Below are 10,461 nucleotides of genomic sequence, written 5' to 3'. Positions count from 1 at the left end.
AAAACGAGTCTGAATTCAGATGCGGTGTTGCGTCACAAATGCCCTCACCAATCAGATCCTCACTAAATGCAGCATTATGCAAGGTGGACATACTCACTGATATGCAGGGACAGTGAGAGAGACAAAACAAGCGCTCCTCCCCCATAACCTGACAGTACCATGCATGAGGTAGCCTGGAACTCACCTATATGCTTTTTATGGCATAGGCAGCTCCCGGCAGGATCCGCAGGCAGAAACTATGCGCAGCTGCTAGACATGAGACTAATTAATAAGAGCGACAGAGAGAGAGAGGAGTGTGTGTGTGTATATGTGTGCATGTGTGTGTGTCAATTTAACAAAGGTGCAGACGATCAGAAATCAGCAGAGAGTGAGTGATGTTTGCGCTACTCTATGCCGAATTGAAGTGGACTCGGACCCAGACTTTTTTTTTCTCCCTGGAAATAAAAACGTCTGGGTTTCCGAGGCTATGCATGAGGTAGTTATCAACAAGGAAGTGACTGCCTTGTTGGTTTTCGTCTGCATGTTTAGTGCATAATATCTTTGATTACCTATTGTTCTGGTGGATCAAACCTCTGCATAATTCATAGGATATTGAATGAGGGTAAAGAATCGAGCAAAGAAAAAGGGAGAAAAATACTCGTTGTGTATTTATTGATCAGAGGATTTAAACCAGGCGTTGGGAGGCGTGGAATATGGGTCTTAAAAACGGATTTCTTGGGTGGGTTTTGGGTCCATTAGATTTTAATGAAACAAAACTCGACAAAGCTTTGAGCAAATGCACGGTGACAAGCACACACACACACACACACACACACACACACACACACACACACACACACACACACACACACACACACACACACACACACACACACACACACACACACACACACACACACACACACACACACACACACACACACACACACACACACACACACACACACACACACACACACACACGTTCATTATGAATGCTCTGGATGCTTTTCAGCCGCAGCGCTGCACAAAGACAGCCCCCAAAATGAGTTTTCAGCAAACGTGTGACTAATTTCAGCATGAGCGGGTCACAGGGTGGAAAATAGATAAAGGGAAGCTACATTGTTTCGAGGTCTTATTTTCTATTGTGGGCTTCTCAATGGGAGTGTACACATCAGTACACTCCCATTACTAAAACTAAGACGAAACCTTTTTGTCGACTACCTTTTTTCACTGAGGAAAACTAAATGGAAACTAAATGAAAACTAAGCTAGGATGATTAAAACTAAGTCTAAATAATTATGTCAATTTCGTCAACAAATAAAAACTAGACTAACTAACTAGACTCTAACTAATGTTAGAAAGGGACTAGTAGACAAGAGATCCACTATAAGTCATTTTACAATTGATTGCATGCTGAAAATAGCAGATCTACAAGCTCACAATGCGTCGCAGCAATTGTAAAAACTGTCATTACAACGGCATCAAGGCCCGCCAAAATACATTTTAGTCGACAAAATCAACTATATATGTGACCAGATTTGACTGAGGGACTGCCATTGGATTTTCGTTTTTTCATGTCATATGAAAGCAGGGAATCATAGCTTCAAATTGACATATTGGTTGTTCAGTTTGGCCCACCAGTTTTGGAGATATGGCTTATAGAGTAATGTCTTGCAGAAAACAGCGAGTTGAGAAAACAGGCTTGAAAGGTTCACTTCTGTGGACTCTAACATTACACCTAGCTACATGTTTAAGCATGTATTTCATATTTACATGTCTTCTGTGGACTCTAACATTACACCTAGCTACATGTTTAAGCAATTATTTCATATTTACATGTCTTCTGTGGTCTCTAACATTACACCTAGCTACATGTTTAAGCATTTATTTCATATTTACATGTCGATTTCAGCTCTGACACTTATTTTAGACATGCTCTAGTATGTGAAGAGTCTGCCTGTGCTATAAACTAATTTTGGAAAAAAAAAAAAAAAAAAAAGTTTTTCTCCTCTGGTGAAAAGCTGTAATTTGCGCGATGGCAGTCTCTCAGTCAAATCTGGTCACATATTTTAAAATCAAAAGTTGCTGCCAAAAACAACACATGTGCAGTGTGCAGAGTGTGAAGCAGGTGGGATTTTCTTTTAGTAGATAAGGTTTTAGTTCAGTGATGTGACGTCCCACCTATAGGCCTATCTCACAGCCCGCTTTCCACGCCCACTTCCGGTAGATAGTGGTGTCATTTTAACATTAGGCATTTACACTTTTTTTCTCTGGAGAATCTAAGTACATTTCCTAATGTTAAAATGTCAAAGACCGATAATAATATGAAGAAAACACAATGGTATAACAACTCAAATAAGTAGAATAAACCTTACCTTTACAAAACGGTAGTTTGTGGCTTGTGAAAATACCTCTTTTAACATGGAAGCCTATGGACCGAAAAAAAAATAACACCACTAGCTCTAAAAGGGGCGTAAAAAGGGGGCGGGGAAATGCTGTGAGATAGGCCTATTCTGGATCGGGGAACACTTGTGTGCCCACACATCTGACCACGTTGGTTTGGTTTATTTATGTGCAGAATAGTGCGGTGGTTCTCATCCTTTTCAAGCCGCGACCCCCCCGGAAAATAATCATACATATTAATTGGGGAACCCCACACCCTGATGAGCACCTACAGTATGTAGGAGTTGACATTTTGTTTGACTCGTTTCCACAGATACATTTTGTGAAAACAGCAGTTCTACAAGCTCACAATGCCTTGTGAGCTTGTCACATTCTCACAATTTTTTGTGTAGTCAGTCTTTTTCTTATATTAGACAATTTGGCCAAGGTCTTTTTCCTTTTATTCCTTTCTTTTTTTTGAGGGGCGCTATAGCCCCTCCTATACATCCAGCTTTTGGTTACTGTCCACAAACTTCATCTTCATCTTAAAGGACAACTTTAGTTTTTTTCAACCAAGGTTCATGTTTTAGGTTGTTATTAGAGAAAGTAAAAGATGAGTGTTTTGTTTTATTTGCTGCTTTCTTTCGTTTTAGGGATTTTAGCTGTTTTTGACAGGGGGGGCGGGGGCATTCGAGCATGGGGCTAAATATGTATTTCTTTACAAAATGTTATAGCCATTTATTTTTCTATTATTTACTATAGTCCTACTAGACCCCAAGAAATTACACCTGGCCACAAAAGATCACGGGATCTACTGAATGTGTCAAACTGACATATTGAGCCTATTACAGTGTGGCTTCCCCCCAGTAGGCTACCTTCATATTCAGTAGATCCTGTGAACTTTTGTGGCCAGATGGAATTTATTGGGGTCTAGTAGGACTATAGTAAATGATAAAAAAAGAAATCGCTATAAAATTATGTAAAAGAATACATATTTAGCCCCATGCTCGAATGCCCCCGCCCCCCTGTCAAAAACAGCTAAAATCCCTAAAATGAAAGAAAGCAGCAAATAAAAAAAAATACACTCATCTTTTACTTTCTCTAATAACAACGTAAAACATGAACCTTGGTTGAAAAAAACTAAAGTTGTCCTTTAAACAAACTCAAACTTAAATTCCCATTGACAATGAATGGAGAATTTTATGTCATAGTGTCGGAGCAAATAGGCAGTGTCTATTTTACGTCACGAGGATGTACGATGATAAGAGCGCCCCTCACTTCACACAGGTGTGATTTTTTTTAGATCACACCCGAAGGTCCTAAAAGTCCTCAAATTGTCACTTCACTGTCAAATGGAGACCCTGTTAAAATCATCGACCCACAGATTGAGAACGACTGGAACAGCGCACTGATCAATCAGTGCTTCCAACACTGGTCCTTGGGGACCCCTGGTACCGTTCTCTATCCTACCTGGAGGTTCACTCTGTTGTCCTTGTCCCTGTCTAACGGGGGACCCACCGGTACCCAAGGGATTAGATGGACGGACAGAGAGATGCTCCTCTGGGACAGTGGCTCCTAAACTGGGTCCGGGACCCCCAGGGGGGTCCCCAGATGACAGTAAAGTGACAATTGAAGGACTTTTTTAATACCTTAAAAAAAGAAAAAAGAAAGACTGCACTGAAATCAACAAACTATATGGTAAAAACTGATAAAACATTGGCCAAATTGTCAAATATGAGAAAGAGGCAAGAATTGTGAAAATAGCCGATCTACAAGCTCACAACGCCTCGCACCGCGAGGCGTTGTGAGCTTGTAGATCGGCTATTTTCACAATATTTATCTGTGGAACCCAGTGAAACTAAATGTAATGCCTCAACTCCTACAATTCCAAGTGCTTGTCAGGTTGGGGGGGATGATCCACCCAGTTCAAATATGATTATTATTTTTTTATTACATTACGTATTATTTTACAAATGCCTTCCTCTTTCCAACCACCAAAGGAGAAAACTGTAATTGAAACGGGACCACCAGCCATTGAGAAAGGTCGATTCTGTGTAAGCTTTGTTTGGACATGTTTAATTTCTCCCTTTCTCTGTTCCCCCCCACTTTTCTTTCTTTTCATCAACAAAGTGATGGAGCTTGGCTGCACACTCGTTTCACCCTCTGTAAACCTGTGATGTGACAATAAACCCGATTCTGAAACCAAGAAACATGGTGAGGAGGAGGAGGAGGAGGACGAGGGGAAGGGGGGAAATGCAGGAGAAGATGGTGGATCAAAAAGGAATGAACTGACGGATAAGGATAAAGGATGAAGACACAAGAGGCGTGCAGGAGAAGAAAATGGAACAGAAGAAAAAAATGTCAGGAATCAATAGAAGACAAAGAAAAGACAAAGCAAAATAACAAGACGAATCGGAGGTAAAAGCAGAAGAAAAACCAAAACAAAGAATCATCAGAAGAATCCAAAGGCTCATTAGAATCACTAGACCTGTGCCTGTCGGCCACCGGCCTACTTGGGAACGATGCAAGTTGGAAACCTAGTATGCAATATGTTTAATATTGCCATATGGAGATCTCTCTATCTGCCTGCAATGTATGTGTCTGAAGAGTGAAAACCGACTGTGAAAAGTGGGCTGGTTAAGTAATCAAATGGCAGGTGTGGGGTTGCCATGGCAATCAATTGGCTAAGACAGAGGCTGGGAATTCTACAGGTGAGGGGACTTAGGCTCATTAGGTCCACTGGCAGAGCCTGACCAGAGCCTTTTGCGCCGGTTCTGGACAACCGTGTATCCGACCGACTCAAGGCTGTATGCACTCCGTGTGGTGCCTGGGACGCGTGTGCCAAATTTGAAGTCGGTGGGCCGAACGGTTCTCGCGTGACGTGGATTACAGACGCACGCGCACACGTGCACGCGCACACGCACACACACACACACACACACACACACACACACACACTGTGCTGTGCTGACCTGTGTGCGTTCTCTGGTGAGCCTTGAGGTGGGAGCTCTTGGTGTAGACCTTCCTGCAGCCGTTGAACTGGCACCGGTGGATCCTCTTCCTGTTCTCCGGCAGCTCGCCGCCGCCGTGCACGCCGATGGCGTGGCACGTGGCGCCGCCCCCCTCCTCCCCCCCCTCCTCCTTCACCCGCAGGTGCCCGTGGTGGTGGTGTGCGGCCGCGGCGGCCACCAGCCGCGCGGCACTCAGGCCCGCCACCTTCCTCGCCACCAGCTTGAGGGTGAGGGTCCCGTCGGCCGAGGCCGTGAGCGTCTGCTGGCTGCTGGACGCCGACTTGACCACCAGGTGGCGCCCCAGCTCCGGGGACGAGGGCGGCGTCAGGGAGGTGACGGCGCTCAGCTGGGCCAGGTGCACGCCGCTGCCGCCGCCGCTGGCGCCCTCTGTGGGTTCTGGGCCGTCGGTGCAGGCAGAGCTGTCAGGATCAGTGGAAGGATTTTTTACTTGGCGATTAAATTGTCGCACAAATGCAATTTCACGATTTCATTGTGTTTTGTGTTGAACATTGGGTTATCTACTGTAAAAACAAATGATGCAAAGGGCAGATCTGACAAATAACTTGCATAAATAAATGTCCGACATATTTATTAACTTTATACTTTTAAATAGAGAAGACCCGATACTGTCCGATCGGTATCGATAAAGTATCGGTATCGGCACTTATTTGTCATATAGGGATCGGTGAATATGACCACCGATCCGACACAGGGGTAAGGGGGTGACACTATGGCAGGTAAATAAAATGTTGGAGTTTGCTTTCGAGTTGCCCAAACTGCAAGTGCACATTTGAGTGAGGAGTCTGCTATAAACACAATACGAGATATAGATATAAACACGACACAAGATCACAACACTGGTATCGGTATCGACTAACACAGAAATTGTGGTATCGGGATCGGATCGGGAACGAAAAAAGTGTATCGGGACATCCCTCATACTTTTAAAATCTAAATCAAAACAGTGAAAATAGATGATGTAGATCTTCTATTTTCACATTTTATGTTTGAAAATGTACAACCAAAGTTTCAACGTGGACAAACAACTACGAAATAAATAATTGCAAATTAATCTCAAGTGTGATCGATCATGCAACAACAGCGACAGTCCCCCCTCTTAACCAACCTGTGGCTTTTGGGTTTGGAGTCTCGCTTCAGGGCGGCGGCGGGGGAGGAGGCGAGGAGCTTCCGCACGGGGCAGAGGGTCTTCAGCGGGCCCGGCGGACCCCCGCCGGGCATCAGGAGAGGAGAGTCCAGCAGCAGCAGCTCCTCCTCGCTGTCCTCCTTCAGGTAGGCGGGCGTCAGGAGACCCTCCAGGTCCTGCTGGTCGAACAGCTCCGACAGCCGCTTGGGCTCCGTCTGGAGGTAGCGCTCCAGCTCCAGGCAGGTCTGAGGGAAGGACGGGAGAGGACGGTAAATGGTAAATGGTCAATTTACCATGGTCGAATGTGGAATTATTTTTCCAACTGACTTCAGTTAAGTCGACATGCACATGCACGACTTCCTTGAAAAACAAGGAAGTGGCTGACTAAACAAAGCGATTTAAACGCTCGTTTGATGCCACAACTTGGCCGCTCTTAAATTAAATTTAGTTTAGCTTGTTAACAGACCTTCCCTTTTTGGATAGAATCTTCAGAAAAGTGTAAGCAGCATTAAGTTGTGGAAACCATGCGCCGTTTCTGAAACGCAATGGGGGGGCTTGGATTCCTGACCTCATCTCAAAGCTACAGAATGAGCGTAGGGACTGAGGGAACGTATCGGGGCTAGAGGAAACCATGCAAGGCACCAACCTGCACATCGGGAGCAATTAGGGGTTCAGTGTCTTGCTCAAGGACACTTCGACACCAACTCTGGGGGAGCCCGGGTTCGAACTGAGAACCTTGCGGTTACCATCCGGCCACTCTACCCCTGACCCACCGCCGCCCCCAGGACAGGAGAGGACGGACAGAAAGACACGACTAAAGACTGCAGAACACAGACGCCTTAGTAGAGAGGACGGCTGACAGTTATGGTATACTCATCATTGTACACTCTATGGCAGTGGTTCTCAACCAGTGGAGTTGGTAACCAAATGGACCCTTATAGATCTTTAACTCTTGAGAGTGTAAAATGAAACCGAAAGGACCCATTTTGCTTTACCCATTTTGCTTTACTTTGCAAACTCCTAGCCTAAAAAACTAACGTCATTCACTCCCTCAAGGACCACTGCGGGTCCCCAAACCCCACTTTGAGAAACAAATGATTGATCATTAGGAACCATGAGTTATGGGGGTCCACAAACTAATGCATATCAAACTGCAGGGGGTCCTTGAAAAGCAACGCTCCAGAACCACTGATTTAGACGATATATAGCACATGGAAACATGGCGCGCACGCACACACACACACGCACAGCACACACACACGGTGCCCAGCGAACAGATAGATCGTAATTTCAGCCGGCCATAACAGTCAGCATGCGTGCTATTCTCTGGGTCTGTACATGTGTTTATGCACAGCAGAATCCCCGTGTTATACCGACCGCTCAGCCAAATAACATCTCTGCCAGGTGCCACACACACACACACACACACACACACACACACACACACACACACACACACACACACACACACACACACACACACACACACACACACACACACACACACACACACACACACACACACACACACACACACAGCAGAAATATAGAGACGCACAAGTGCACACACAGCCAACCTAGACATCCGGCGGTACTTGGCATTTCCAGTGAGATGACTGATTACGCGCTGATTGATTACAGTTTCTGTAGTGCGTAACGGAGGTATAAGTGGTAGGAGAGGAGAGGAGAGGAGAGGAGAGGCGAGGCGAGGCGAGGAGAGGAGAGGAGAGGAGAGGAGAGGAGAGACACCCGGACTCAGCAGAGCGCTTTATAGAGCCCCCCTATGCTTTCACTTCCTGCTGGCTGCCTACAGAAAGATTTATCCTGCCAATAGCCATAGACCGTGTTATGCCCATTACTCTACACGCCTCCCCTTTTGGCAAATATAGCCCCGATTCATACATCATCGTACGACGGTGTCGCGTGCAGAAATTAGGCGATTTAACAATCTCCGCGGCTCGCCGTGAGCTTGTAAATCGCCTAAGTCGCGTCACCCTCTTACGATCGACAGAGCACGCGAGGCCGGCCCGGCCCGGCGCGGCACACACCACATCCTGATTTGTGCGAGGCGGGCTGCCATATCCTGAGAAGTCTATTACGGCATAATATAGACTGCAATCCGGGCGGCGTTCTTAGAAAGCGTCGGAGCTTCTTTAGCGAGGCGAGGGGGCGGTGGGGTGGGGCGGGGTGGGGTGGGGAGGGAGGGCAGCACACTCGTCGCCGCAGTCTGGTCCGGCGATAAAGCCATTATGTTTGAACAGGCGCTAGGCCGTTTCATCCCGGGGACCGTCGTCCGCTCGCTATAGCGGGCCTTGTAGCGGCTAACCACTTTTGACAGGCGGGATGGGGGCTAGCGGCTCTGCTGGGCTCCGCTGAGCTAGCCACTTCATTTGTGTGTAAATAGGTAGTGACAGACAACACTAGCCGGCTCCATTATCGGGAATAAGGTTGTTCGGAGCGGAATACATCAGAGGACGTTTACAAGCTTATACGCACGCACGCCCACACACACGCACGCACAACACACACACCTCACCATGTTTTGTGGCTTCTAAAAATAAAACATCACAAGTTTTGGATAGCTGTTGTTGCCAGGGAAGTGAGTGAGGGTGTGTGTGTGTGTGTGTGTGTGTGTGTGTGTGTGTGTGTGTGTGTGTGTGTGTGTGTGTGTGTGTGTGTGTGTGTGTGTGTGTGTGTGTGTGTGTGAGACTGTGTGTCCTTGCTTCCTTCTAGGAATAAATAAAAGCGATTCGGGGGGCTGTTGTTTTTCCTTTTTGTCTGTTAACAATATTTGCATACTGACATGAAATTAAAAGGCTCACTGTAACTCGGCCCACAGAGAGAGAGAGAGAGAGAGAGAGAGAGAGAGAGAGAGAGAGAGAGAGAGAGAGAGAGAGAGAGGGAATATATATCATTTCCTCCAGCATGTCTATGATTCTTTTTTTCTTCTTTTTTCGCAGAGGCTTTTAAAAAAATATTTTCTTTCATTTGGTTTATCTGAGAGGAGGAGGAGGAGAGGTCCCCACTGTTTCCTTGACGGCTGCAGTCAGCGAGTTGTGAATTGAATTAACGGCCGGGGTGAAGGCTTTTTGTTCTAGTTCTCTCTCTCTCTCTCAGCGCAATTAAATATTGAAGGTCCCGCTGAGAGATGATGAAGAGAAATGCTGTGAGGTCTTTACTGATGACTGGACATCTGTCAGCAAGACGGACATGATGCTGTTACTGCTGTACTTAACCTCTCTCTCTCTCTCTCTCTCCTGCTCTCTCTCTCTCTCTCCTCTCTCTCCTCCCTCTCTCTACTGCTCTCTCTCTCTCTGTCTGTCTCTCCAGATGTTATCTTCTATACCTATAAATGCACCAAGTCTCTGTACGTGTGTAATCCATGTAACTCGAGAACTGTTCGACCCACCGACATCAAATTCGACACAGGCGTTCCACACCCCCACAGGGAGTGCAGCGCCCGGTGTCGGACCTATACGGTTGTCCAGAACCGCCCCAAAAAGGCCTCTGCCCGGGCTCTGGACAGGGCCCCTGCCTGTTCTGACATCATTCTGACGTCTGCATAGACTCAATATTTGGGCATGCCTGGCAAAGAACTCCATGTATGGGCATAAAAGGGACACAGACATAATAACTGGGTGGGTTGCATTTCCAACTTGCATCGTTCCAAGTAGGCCAGTGCCCAACGGGCACCGCTGTAGAGGCCCCACGGGCACCACTCTAGTTCCTTATAACCCGCTGGTTTTCAACCAGTGGTCCTTGAGGAGGGGGGTTCCAGGTGGTCCCCAGCTAAATGATGGAGAGTTGGTATAACCAAACGGACCCTAGATCTTTAGCTCTTGAGAGGGTCACATTTGGTTTCATTTTACGCTCTCAAGAGTTACATTTCTGTTAAAAATCTGCATTACTAAATTACTTAATTAATTCACAATTAGAGAATGT

At 46.3% G+C, this 10,461-nt stretch overlaps 1 protein-coding gene across 1 annotated transcript in view; it reads right to left on the bottom strand.

Annotated features, from left to right (window-relative positions):
* The window catches only part of LOC306917357 (Krueppel-like factor 7), a gene marked incomplete at its 5' end in the record, with an annotated part of 113,129 nt that overhangs the window by 27,015 nt on the left and 75,653 nt on the right, over positions 1-10,461 (bottom strand). Inside the window, 2 exons of the mRNA XM_079495563.1 lie at positions 5,337-5,760; positions 6,498-6,764. Coding sequence (XP_079351689.1) covers positions 5,337-5,760; positions 6,498-6,764 — 691 coding nt within the window. The remainder of the gene's footprint in view (positions 1-5,336; positions 5,761-6,497; positions 6,765-10,461) is intronic.

Source organism: Electrona antarctica (genome assembly GCF_951216825.1).
Source record: "Electrona antarctica genome assembly, chromosome: 24".
In the NCBI taxonomy this organism is placed as follows: domain Eukaryota; kingdom Metazoa; phylum Chordata; class Actinopteri; order Myctophiformes; family Myctophidae; genus Electrona; species Electrona antarctica.
This window is presented reverse-complemented; position numbering and strand designations above follow the sequence as displayed.